Genomic DNA, 12877 nt, shown 5'->3' on the forward strand with positions numbered 1-12877 from the left:
AGGCTCTTTTTTTTTCCTTTGGTCTTGAGGTATTGGCCGTAGCAGTTACCTTATGTGAGCATTTTAAGGACTGTCTACCTTTCTGAAGAAAACACTTTATTAAAAAGAAATCTCAATAGCACATATTAAAATAAAAATGTATATAAATCCTTAAACATGAGGTTATGAGGTTTTCACAATGACTGATGGAGACTGTCAACAGTACTGGACTACAGCCAGTATTTAAATTGAATGATAGTAAAATGTAAAATCAACTTAGAAGACTGGAAGGGGTTGTTGTATCAGAGCCAAGTGAAAAGCTGCAGTTCCCAGAGGCAGGGAGTCAGTTCTGAGCAGAGACCGAAACTGAGAAAGAGATGGTTATTATTCAGTCCAAGCCATGCAGAAACATGTAGTTATATTCCAAGGAAATCCGAGCATGGGCTGGTATGTGATTTATATGCACAGGAAGCAATGGAAGAACTTAGCAATGATAAATATCTTCTTCTTTAAATGATTGCAATTAGCTCACAGACATGTGCGGGTCAAGATTACTTTGCAAATATGCATGTCTCTGTGCAGATACTGGTGAAGTGTTGTGATATTGTTAGACATCGTGTAGTCTTAGGCTTCCAATTTGTGTGTTCATGGATTAGCTGGAACAGCATCTCAAGTGGCGAAATCACCTGATCCCCCCTACCCCTTTGGATGTTACAATGGTAACCTCCTGTTTTTTTGTATCTGCTGCCTCTTTGCATTTAAATTATGTGCACTGAAGTTATTTTTCAGTGCTGTTTTTCCTTTATTGAAATTTTATGGAAATGTAGATTTGATTTTTATAAATCTCATAATCTCCTGGTATTATAAAATGCAGATGTATTTACTTTTACGATACTACACTTTAATAAAAAAAAAACAAAAAAACATGGGTTTCCTTCTGAAGAACTGAGGTTCTTCCTTGTACTGTTTCTTTCTGAGAAAAAAGAGGATTTAAAACTGGACTAACAGGACAGCTCTTCTAGAAGCTTTTTTTTATATATATATATTATCAAGCTTTTAACCAACCTTGAAACACTTGAGCTAAGAAATAAGCCAGTAAACTGCTCAATAGGTCAATATTTCAGCGTGTCAGTGGTTAGTTTGAAAGCTTTGTGGAGCTTACAGAGGTGGCCTGTCACTCTGGGCACCCCTGATTTGCATAGCCTAAATGTAAACTTTATTCAAATGGGAAGCGGCCAGATGGAAGTCCATTCACTGGAATTGCAACATTTTGGCACCAGAATGCATTTCACAGCTGCTATCATAGCCAGTGATTGGGAAACATGGAAATGACAGATCCTGTGGACATATATGAAACGTTGCTTTGATCTAAATGTTTGTATATTAGGATGTCCAGAGCTTGACAGTGATAGCCACTGAATTCTTCATCCTTCTCTCACTCTCACAGTGAATTTGAGAATTGAGAACAGCTCCCTGGTGGTATTATGTGCTGTATGAAAACCTAAAGTGCATAAAACCATTGCACTCTACTGTACAGTCTATCTATACCAAATTTTATAGCAACTTCCAAATCTTTACTCTGAACCAAACTTGGTGACCACCAATATTTCAGTCCCTAGAGCCATGCCACCAGTGGGGCTAAAAATACATGTACAAAGTACAAAAATGTGGAACATCTAAAACTCAAAGCTTTGTTTTCCAGATAACTTTTACGGCACCCCGAAGCCTCCGGCTGAGCCCAGCGCTCTGCTGTTAAATGTAACGGACCAGCTGCTCCCGGGCGCCAGACCCAGCTCCGAGGGCAAGAGGAAACGTAACAAGTCAGTCAGCAACATGGAAAAAGCCAGCATCGAGCCCCCCGAGGAGGAGGAGGAGGAGAGACCCATTGTCAATGGCAACGGTGTCGCTGTCACCCCAGGTCAGTCCCGACAGCAACCTCCACAGACGCACAGAGGCAAAGGTCACTTCTGCCGAAGGCTTCATCATGACAGCAGGGTTTGAGGTCATGCTTGGGCTCAGACAGATCTGCGTGTTACAGCAATAGCCTCTTTAAGGGTGGTTGCCTAGCAACAGATGCAGGAACAGATTGCTTTTACATGCATTTCTTCGAAAATGATTTTATGGCAGATTATCACTTTTAATTGGTTACACAAATATCTTTATATGTAGTTTAACGGCATGATGTATAAACTGAACTGTAATTCACTCTCGCAGTGATTACCTCTGCAGCACAAACAGTTTATGATTAAAGCATTAGCACTGCTGCTCTCTAGAATTTGATATCATTCATTAGGTATCATTATTAAACAGTGTCTCAGAACAGATAGCCAAGGGGCAAACACATATTTTGCTCCCCAATTCAACAGAAGCCTGTAGGCTGTTTAAAAATCAACAAGGGCGCTTTTATTAAGTGCTTTTGCTCATTTGTGAATCAGCCCTGTAGAAAGTGTTGTTATCCCCTTTGTAAATACAGAATATTGGCAGAAAAGGGGTTTAACATTTTGTGCAACAATGCCAAACCTCTGGAGCTTGTTCTTATCCATAAAACTGACAGAGAAAGATGTGATTCGCTGCACCTTGATTAACCATGTAAAGAATAAACTACAAAGACCTATCTGAGTGTACCTTCTAGCATGTGCACTTGTTATAACAAATAAACACACACCTACACAACCAGTCCTTAACACACTGAAACCGTTTGAAGGCATCCCATGATCACATGAATAGACGATCATAAAAACGCCATTATGAGTTTGAATTTTGTGATTCCAAATCCAGAGCCACGCTTCGGTCCTGTGACTTTCTAAGATGGTTTTATGGCCTCAGGAAAAGACTTTCACTGCACAGCATCAGTCAGAAGAGCACAGAAACTCGAGGAGGTTGGGCGCTGATTTCAGCTGGTCCGTGCAGTGCTGCAGCTGTATTTTTGACTGTAATTGCTACAATTTACTATGGATCTGTTGAAGATGAAATTTTGAGAAAGGAAGTTCAGTTAAAGGATGAGATATTGGTTTTCTTTTGGCAAGGAGCTCAAACAAGGTAGGATTCATAATTTGAGAAAGAAAAACATACAGAAATATCTCAGATTACATATTCTATTCATGAAATAATAATTACCTATTAAATACCATATTTGTGGTTTATAGGATCAAAGTGAGACTCAAATAATGAATTAAAGGAAATTGTTTACAGAGACAATGAACTATAAATGTAAAAAAGCATTAAAAAAGCTTTAAACTAGAAGATTTCTTAATGTATATTTTTACATGCTATTTAACTATTTGGCTTTACTTTCTCTTTATCTGGAGTCCAACAGACCTTATTACTGTGAATGATAAAATAATATAAATTTCTAACATTGTGATCTCATTAAAACTCAGCATGTAAAACGCTACTGTAAGACTTTGTCACAAACTGCAGTGTATTCTACTCAAGTTTTAATGAAGCTGACATGATTTATGTTTGGGGTCACTTTACCTGCTTATGAACAGTAATATCAGGCTAGGTAGACATTTTTGAAGTTGGTAGTGGCTTGTAAAAGTTTTGTGTGCTCCAATTACTTAACATAAAATGATCATAAACAGTCGGAGACCCCAAACAGAAGTAGTGCAGCATTTTCGTGGGTAACTAGAATGTCATCAGTTTGAATTGATACATAAAGTATTGAAAAGTTAGTTTTTATAAATCAGTAGTGGAAATATCTTCAGCAAAAGCGAGATGCTCAAAAACGTCATGCTGAGGCATGTTGTGTGTTAAAGTGGGCAGCTTCTCTCGGCTCAGGAGGAGTTTTGTCTCTGAAAGGGACTGAGTGTGGGCTGACCAGGAGAGCAGAAGGGGAATCAATAGAGCACAGCAGGCTCTGTGATCTAAGCAGATCACTACCTCGCTCTTTCCCTCCCATAGATTATCTCTCAATCCCCCTGCTTTCATTTGTCCCTTCTCCATTTCCCTCCACCAGACCTCCTCTGGGATGAGCTCACACTTGCCATCTCTTTCTCTGTCTTCCCATTTTTCTCTCACTAACACTTTCACACACTGCCACAACTCAAAGTAGGGCATCACCGCCCGCTACCTTCTCAATCTCTATTGTCTCCTCTGATTTATTCATCTTTCTGTCTTGTTAACCTCAATCATTCCCTCTGTTCCCTCCTGTCTTTCCCCAATGTCACCACTTCCTCTCACCTTTTTCTAATCACTCTTTCCTCTTTTTTTCCCGCCTCCACCTTAGCCCCTACTCTCAATCAGTCTCTTCACATTTTCCACGCTTCAGCTCCCTTGTCTTTCACTCTCCTCACCCTCCTCTCCTCTCCGATGATAATATCATGCCTGACTCATCTTGTCCTGTTGTCACCTCAGAGTCAAGTGAACATGAGGACAAGAGCACAGATGCTTCAGGGGACATCGCCCCGCAGAGCAACCCAGCAGAGGCCCAGAGTGAGATACCCAAAGATGACGGACAGATCCCGAAGACGGCAGTACCCAAACCAGAGGAGAACGATGAGCTAGGGCCCCTGCCAGACAACTGGGAGATGGCATACACTGAGAAAGGAGAAGTCTACTTCATAGAGTAAGTGTTTGAACAGTGTATGCATATTGATGATGTCGTTCAGCGATTTTTGGAGACCTCAGTGAGGTGTAAAGTGACCAAAAAATGCTTCACCTGAAAGAATTGTCTTACTTTAAAGTAAGGCCCCTGAAAAAGGAGCAAAATATAATTTCCCGAAACTTTGCCCACTTCTGTTTTTGCCAGTTTTTTCAATTTGAACAATGTCTTCAGTACAAAATGTGTTCAGTACAATACAGCTTGTATTAAGCCAAAATACTGAAATTTCTAATTAATTGGATTTTAATGTTGTCTTGCATTACAGTTGTTATTACAGTATATAGAGTTACCTTCAGTAATTTGTTTTTATTGAAAAGATTTCCATGAGTTCTGTTCAGAATGTTTAAACTCATGTAAATGTTAAAACCTTCGTCATAATAATTAGGGATGGACTGATATATCAGTCGAACATCATTAGCTGATACGACGTTTACCAAGCCAAGAATACACTATATGTGTGTCTCTCTCTAATAATAAGTAGCTTAAAGCTTTGTAAAAAAAAAAAGAAAAGAAAAAGGAAAAGTCAAACTGATTTATAAATGTCAGATTACGGGTTTTAGTATTGCATTGGATTCAAGGTGGGGCTCCAAGGCTGCAGTGATGATGGACAGGTTGACGGATGAGATGAGGTCAGGCAGGGTCTTCATAGACTATGATGTTCACAGATGACATTGTGATATGCAGTCTGAGTAGGGAGCAGGTGGAAGTGAGCCCGGAGAGGTGGAGGTATGCTCTGGAGAAGAGGAATGAAAGTCAGTAGAACTAAGACAGAATACATGTGTATAAATGAGAGGGAGTTAGATGGAAAGGTGAACATGCAAGGAACAGAGGTAGTGAAAGTGGACAAGTTTAAATTCATGGGGTCAACCATCCAAAACAACGGACAGTGCACCAGAGAGGTGAAGAAGAGCAGACTGGCAGGGTGGAGTGAGTAGAGATGAGTGTTGAGGTGAGTTGTGAGAGAAAGATAGCAGCAAGAGTGAAAGGGAAAGTTTACAAGATGGTATTGAGGTCTGCTATGATGTATGGTTTGGAGACAGTGCACTAACAAAAACACAGGAGACCAAGCTGGAGGTGGTTGACAATGTTAAGATTTTTGAGTAAATCAGAGAACGGAGAAACAGCTCAGTTTGAGACCTGACCCGTGCGTCTGAATCCAAGTGAGGTACCCAAAGATAATACCCATGTAAATATTTTTTTTCTTAATTTACATTTGCCTAACATCCTAAGGAGAATGCTAATCATGTGATGACTTTATGTTTTCAGCGCTGTATAATCCCCTCTATATCCACAGAAATGCACACAGACTATCTGTGATGCATGGTGGTTTAATAAGATTTAAAGGTCCCCAGAAATACCTTGCTATATAGTACTCTGTTATAAAAGCTCTAAAGTTTAATTCATTGGAGTTGTTAGTGTTTTACAGCTGCAGTAAAACCATCAGGTGAATTTTTATTACATAAGGATAATTGAGTTGCTGTGTGTTTTTGCAGTGGTGTGGTGGGAATTGTATGTGCATGTGAGTTCTTGTAAAACATTAACTAATGTAGCTGTAACAGAAGGGATTTTTTTGCCATTGCAAAAAGTTTTTATTGCACGTTGATCATTTCAGTGATGAGGTGAAATCTCTCCATAGAATCAGTTGAATCCCAGCCCGCTGGAACGCACTCTTTTAACTGTTAGAAGCTGCACGGCAGCACCAAAGTAAGAAATGAAACAGGGTTGTCAGCCAGCCAGGCACATGTTGTCTTTTCATGTCTATTTGCCACAGATGCAAACTTTTAATTCCTATCCTCTGCAGACAACTCGCCATATGTCTCCTCCCTCAAACAGAGAAACCTCATGCTCCCACATCCATCAAGCACATTACACAACTAATTCATTTAGCCTACTGCATTTGTAGCATCAAGGGTTTTTTTTTTTTCCTAAGCATAAGTGATGCTGTGCCAAAATGATCTTAGTTGCCAGGAGGATGCTTGCCTTTGATTGGCCTCCATATAAGATCAATTCGTTTACCTACAGCTCTTGAAGTGAGGTGTCTGAGGAGAGGAATAGATGAAGGGAGATGAAGGGAACGTCATTAAAAATAGTGAACACTGAAAAAAGGAAAGGGTGACAGGGAGGACAAGAAAGTGAGGTGGTAGTAGTTTTTATTCTATAGATCATTATAGAGAAGAAAAGATTGAAAAGCTGAAGTAGAGGGAAAAAAGAGAATAAAAAGGTTTGATGGAAAAGAATCAAAAGGAAAGCAAAAGAGACTTTACCTTGCACTGAAGTTCAATTCATTTGGTTCTGTATTTGGCATAGGCTTCATCTTCCTTTTTTTTTTTCTTTATCTGTCTCCATTTTTTTACTCAGACTTCTGTTTTTAGCTCAAAGGACGGCAGTATGCCATTCAATCAGTCCATTACTTTGGTCCAGACTGAAATATCTCAATACAGTTTGAATGAACTACCATGAAACATCTGTGATTTCTGGCAATCCCCTGACCACTAGCACCATCACAGGTCAAAATCTTCACTGATTCTGTGATGTCGGCACGCTGATTCTTTAAAGAAGTTGACATCTTGAAAGTCACAATTTGATCAGTTAATAGATTTGTGGATTTTTTAGAAAATAATATTTTTGTCTCAAGCAACACCAAAAATGTGTAAATATATGAAGATCTCTGCTCTGACATGTTTTGCCTTTAACTGATGAAACAATCAGTTGATTAATCAAGAAAATAATTTGCAGAGTAATAAACAATTATCTTTAGCTGCAGCCATAGATTCCACAGCTATTGGATAGATTGCAATGGCTAAACAGGATGTGCTCATTTAACTTTTCACTTAGAACCGTGATTAGAACCAAATTTCAGTTTGCAAAATAATTTATTTTAGGACAGCATCAACTGTTAACTGTACATTGTTTAGTACTAATCAGCAAATGTCAGCATACTAACTCATTTTATTAAGATAGTAAAGATGGTAAGGTTTATGAGAGTTAGCAAACTAATATACACTATACTGCCAAAAGAATTCACTCACTCATCCAAATCCAATGAATTCAGGTGTTCCAATCACTTCCATGGCCACAGGTGTATAAAATCAAGCACCTAGGCATTCAGACTCCTTCTACAAACATCTGTCAAAGAATGGGTCACTTTCAGGAGCTCAGCGAATTCCAGCATGGTACCGGGATAGGATGCCATGCCAGGTGTGATGTTTCCTCACTACTAAATACACAGTATCCACAGTCAACTGTTAGTGGTGGAAGCAACTCAGCCACAAAGTGGGAGGCCACATAATATCACAGAGAGGGATCAGTGGATGCTGAGGCACGTAGTGCACAGAAGTCAGCAGCTTTCTGCAGAGTCAGTCACTACAGAACGCCAAACTTCACGTGGCCTTGAGATTAGCTCAAGAACACTGCGTAGAGAGCCTCATGGAATGGGTTTTCATGGCCGAGCAGCTACATCCAACTGTTATATTGCGAAGCGCAGTTCAAAGTGTCAGATGTAGTGGTGTAAAGCACACTGCCACCACTGGACTCTAGAGCAGTGGAGACATTATGCCTCTCCATCTAGCAAACCGAGTCTGGGTTTGGCAGTTGCCAGGAGAACGGTACTTGTCTGACTGCATTGTGCCAAGTGTAAAGTTTGGTGGAGGGAGGATTATGGTGTGGGGTTGTTTTTCAGGAGTTGGGCTCAGCCCCTTAGTGCTAATGAAAGGAACTCTTAATATATACCAAAACATTTGGACAATTTATATGTGGGAACAGTTTGGGGATGGCCGCTTTCTGTTCCAGCATGGCTGCATACCAGTGCACAAAAGAAAGTCCATAAAGACGTAGATCAGTGAATTTGGTGTGGTCTGCACAGAGTCCTGACCTCTGACCTTTAGGTCTAGCCATACAATTAGTTGTATAGAGTGTTTTATCCTGTTTTAGCTCATTATTTATATTTGGCCTGCAAATTATATTTTCAGATTCACAGCCTTAACATAGAGCTAATTGCTATTATCATAATCTGTAGGTTTTAATGTAGGATTTTGGGTTTTATCTTTATCTTTGGAAGGTTTTGGTCCTGTTATTCTTAGTATTTTGACTCTTCACTTCTAGTTGTATTTTAATACTTTATAGTTTTCTCCTCTGTGTTTCCTTTTGTCTGCCCTCCTTTAGCTTTTCCCTGTGTAAAGCTTATTCTTGTGGCTGTTTCCCTTTTAAGTTGCTGTCACTTACTTCTTGTTTTACTTTGGCAGGTAGTTGTCTTCTGTGACTTGCATTTAGTTTTACTTCCTCCCCTGTGATTGTGTGCACCTGTGTCTTCTTTCCTCCCAGCTGTGTCTAATCCTCTGATTAGTCCGCAGTGTGTCTCTGTGTATAAATAGCCATGGTTTCCCTTTGTACCCTCTTAGTGTGTTTCCCAGCATTACTCTTGTATGTACTGTATGTTACTTTTTTGTTTGTTTGTTTTTGCTTTTTTTCGGGGGGGATTGCTGGATTTCTCATCTACCAATAAAGGTTCAATGCAACCTAGGTACCAAATTTGCACAACGCCGTCCCATAGCCAGGTATGCTTTGCACTCTTGGAAGCAGCAGACATGCACAAGCACACTGAGGCCTTATTTAGACTTCTGCGGCCTTCTTACACCCTGTAATGTAACCTATATAAGTGGCTGATGTTGTTGCCAGCATTTATGCTTGTGCCGTTGCATTATGTGTTAATTACCTTGTGGTCATGTCCCCATGTTTTATAGGAGGTTCCAGCCAATAGAAAAAAAATAAAATTCTAGGACTTTTTTCCCCTCCTTGGACCTTGCTCTTTGCTGTGGTCGTTTTTTTTTAGGCGGGGTCAAACATATTTGTCCCTTGGGTTTTTCCACTTCTTTGTGCCTCCCCTCACATCCATTATATTCAGCAGTCTCCCTCCAGGAATTTACTGGCATTTGTTGTCCTCATATTTATGCTATGATTATTATTCCTTTTGTTGAGATGATTATTGTCATTCTCTCACTGATAAAATCAAAAACTGTGGCGAAAAAGTAGCCAGAAATGTGCAGGAGGAATTGATGGTGCTGAACAGGCCAATCACAATCCTTGCAGGCTGCGCCGACCCAATGTGTAGTCACATTAATCCCCAGTAAAGGGGTTAAATTTGGCATTTAAATGAATCAGGTGACAGAAACTTGTTGGTCTGTCTTCTGTATAGCCAGACCACTTTTTGCCAGTGATTACTGTTGTGTTTTTTTCCTTGGTCTTCTTTCTTCTCAACAAAACATTGGTTAAAGTAACTTTCAGTATTTTTACATCTTACATTTTTTATGTTTTTACGTTCTGTAAACCTATATGTGTTTGACATCTAGCTGCAAAGAAAATGTCCTCTGGGAAAACACAAAAGTTAAAAGAATTAAAAGAAAAAAGATATAAGGAGGTCGTCTCACTACATCCTCTTCCTTTGTCTTCTTGCTTCCTTTATCTTTTTACTGTAGGCATTTTCTACACCTCCCTTGTCTTTTCCCTTCCTACTGTTGTTCTGTCATCATGAAGAAAGGCCATTGTGGGTCCAGAGCTTCAGACAAGTCGTGTAGATGCATTGCGCTTCCCTGGCACATCATCATATCTGATCTAGATCCAGCGCTCTGCCTGGGGCTCTGGCTGAATCTGCCAAGCCCACAGCTGTTCCTCTCCATCACTCCCCCAGTCACCCTCTATCCATTCCGATCCCTCTCCCTCCCCTGCGCGCTAATGAGAGACAGTGAGCAAATTAAAAGTATTGATTGCCATTTTGTTAACCTAAAGCATTTTTCGTCTCTCTTGTCACCTTTTTAGATGCAGGCACTCAAGGGAGTCTCATCTTTCCTCTCTGAAATGATTCTCTGGCTGAATTTAGAATCCACCAACCTCCTTCTCTCTCTTTGTGCCAAGTCTCCTCTCACTCACCATCTATCACACTCCCTCTCACGCGCTCTCTGTCTTTTCTTCACAGCCACAACACTAAGACAACATCGTGGCTGGACCCGAGGCTAGCCAAGAAAGCAAAGCCGCCTGAGGAATGCAAAGAGGACGGTGAGTAGAGCAGCTCCATCTTCTATTCCTTTTCCTCTCCTATGCCTCTTACATTCATTGATGTTAACTGCATACTGTAATGTAAGTTGCTCACGGCATTAATTTTACAAGATTAAAATTGTGCCTGTTGCTCTGATGAGCTGCATAGTGGTATGATTTCATACAAGTCAGTGGAAGAACATTTGCTAAATTGTGTGTGCTGGTTTAGGATTTGAATGTCTTAGGAGTTATGTAGAGGCAATGCTAATGTGTGTGGCAGCCCTAGTTGCAGTTGATAGGAAGCCCCGTGATATGTGTGCTTAAAACCCAGGACCAGAAAGACTGGAGGTTACAAAGACTTCTTTATTCTCAACTGAGCGAGATCTGAAGTGTCCTTTATCCACCCACACACTTCACAAACACACAACAAAAAGACAGGAGAGAGATGAATGTCAGTGCATTTATAGATAAATACACAAGTGAGACGTATCTGTTTTTTTGCCCTCATCCAACCTCCCTGCTTCCCCATTCTTTTTGCGCGTGACCAAGAAGAGCTTTATCAGCTGCATAACAGGCAGGGAGGCAGTGCAGCTGAATATGACTGGAGATGGACAGAGAAAGGGAGAAGAAGTGATTTGCTCGCTTACTTGTTTCTTTTTTCAGTGCATGCTTACTTATGGTGGGAGGGTAGCAATTTAGTATTTTTTTTTTTTTTTTTGGATGCATATTCCTGGAAGCACATAAATACATTCAACATCATAACTAGAAATGTCCTATTACATTTTCATAATGCTACAGTCAAAATAGGGAGAACAGTGGTTGGAGACCTCGGCATGTCCAAAATTATTGCCACTGTGTGCAATGAACTTGTGTTCTTATTACTCTTTAAATGGTTTCTTTGTAGGCAGAGACCAGGTCTGTGGCCAGTGACAGTCAGTTGCCATCTTCAAAGTGACTTCAGTGTGTTAAGATGAAGATAAAACAGCAATAACAGGGAGTCAATCTGCTATCAGTTTGCAGTTGAATGGGATCAAGTCGGCATCTATGTGCAGTCTATTTGTGATAAAATGACAATTGTGATAAATCGTCAGAAATTGCATATATGTTGCCAACTACATACACAGAAATGCACATTAACTACTTACATGCAGAGTCCTGCCAAAACTTTGTAGATTTGTAGCAGAAATTCCTCTACAAATAAGGATGTAGTTGCTGCAGGATGGCAATTTAACTGCAAAATGACATAGGCACTCAGCAACCTTACTTTTGTATAGGAGTCTAACTAGAATACAGCCAATGGGCAACTAGTCAAGTTGCAGATAAGTTGCACTCAATGACTCACTGACTCAATTTGGTTGCAGCATGTTGGCTATCTGTCTGCTTCATCAATCTTTCTGAGAGTGATCGCAGTCAGTCCAAGTTGGACAGCAGTTGTTTAGAGACAGGTTGCCTCCCACCAGGCAACCTGTGCAATTGCCTTGCAACAGGTTGGTTGCTACAACTACATGCAGTCAGTCACTGAAAGCAAAAAAAAATAAATCTATAGGCAAACGCTGATGTTTTCCTAGTTGCCAGGAGGTTTACAGGCTACTTTTACTCTGTTGTAACTAATGAGACAACAGACTGCTGATGTTGTCTAGTGGGAGTCAGTTTCCATTTATGTGAAATAAAGCTGCTCAACCACCCCAGAATAAAAGGAAACTGGAAACTGATTCTGTGATCACCTTCTTCTTTCTTTGGCTGTTCTCCATCTCGCCCTATACCTAGGATCCTATCCTATGTCAGACCAACCCTCCTTACCTATATCCATAAACATCCTCTGAGGTCTTCCTCTTTTCCTCCTGCCTGGCAGCTCCATTTTCAACATCCTTTGATATCCACTATCCCTCCTCTGTACATGTCCAGACCATCTCAGCCTTGTCTCTCTAACTTTGTCTCCAAACCGCTCAACCTGAGCTGTTCCTCTGATAGAGTCATTTCTCATCCTGTCCATCCTGGTCACTCCCAATGAAAATCTTAGCATCTTCAACCCGGCCACCTCCAGCTAAACCTTCTGTCTTTTTGTCAGCGTCACCGTCTCCAAAACATAGATCATAGCAGGTCTCACTACAATCCTATAAACCTTCCCTTTCACTTTTGGTCCAGAGATTCTGTGATTTTGACTATTTTTACATTACATCAATTCCATATTTTAAAATCTGGAGTGAACAAATATCCAAATGGTGGAATATTCCTGTACGGACTTAGAAATTCAGTACAGACATTAAT

The 12877-nt window shown here is 40.3% G+C and overlaps 1 protein-coding gene across 6 annotated transcripts in view; it reads left to right on the top strand.

Moving 5' to 3' along the window:
* magi2a (membrane associated guanylate kinase, WW and PDZ domain containing 2a) overlaps window positions 1-12877 on the top strand; it is a 276525-nt gene that overhangs the window by 186873 nt on the left and 76775 nt on the right. For all 6 annotated transcript variants that reach the window (XM_030719783.1, XM_030719785.1, XM_030719786.1 and 3 more), the window contains exons 4-6: window positions 1682-1897; window positions 4336-4546; window positions 10551-10630. In XM_030719783.1, the coding sequence (XP_030575643.1) occupies window positions 1682-1897; window positions 4336-4546; window positions 10551-10630 (507 nt within the window). The remainder of the gene's footprint in view (window positions 1-1681; window positions 1898-4335; window positions 4547-10550; window positions 10631-12877) is intronic.

Source organism: Archocentrus centrarchus, chromosome 23 (genome assembly GCF_007364275.1).
Source record: "Archocentrus centrarchus isolate MPI-CPG fArcCen1 chromosome 23, fArcCen1, whole genome shotgun sequence".
NCBI lineage: Eukaryota > Metazoa > Chordata > Actinopteri > Cichliformes > Cichlidae > Archocentrus > Archocentrus centrarchus.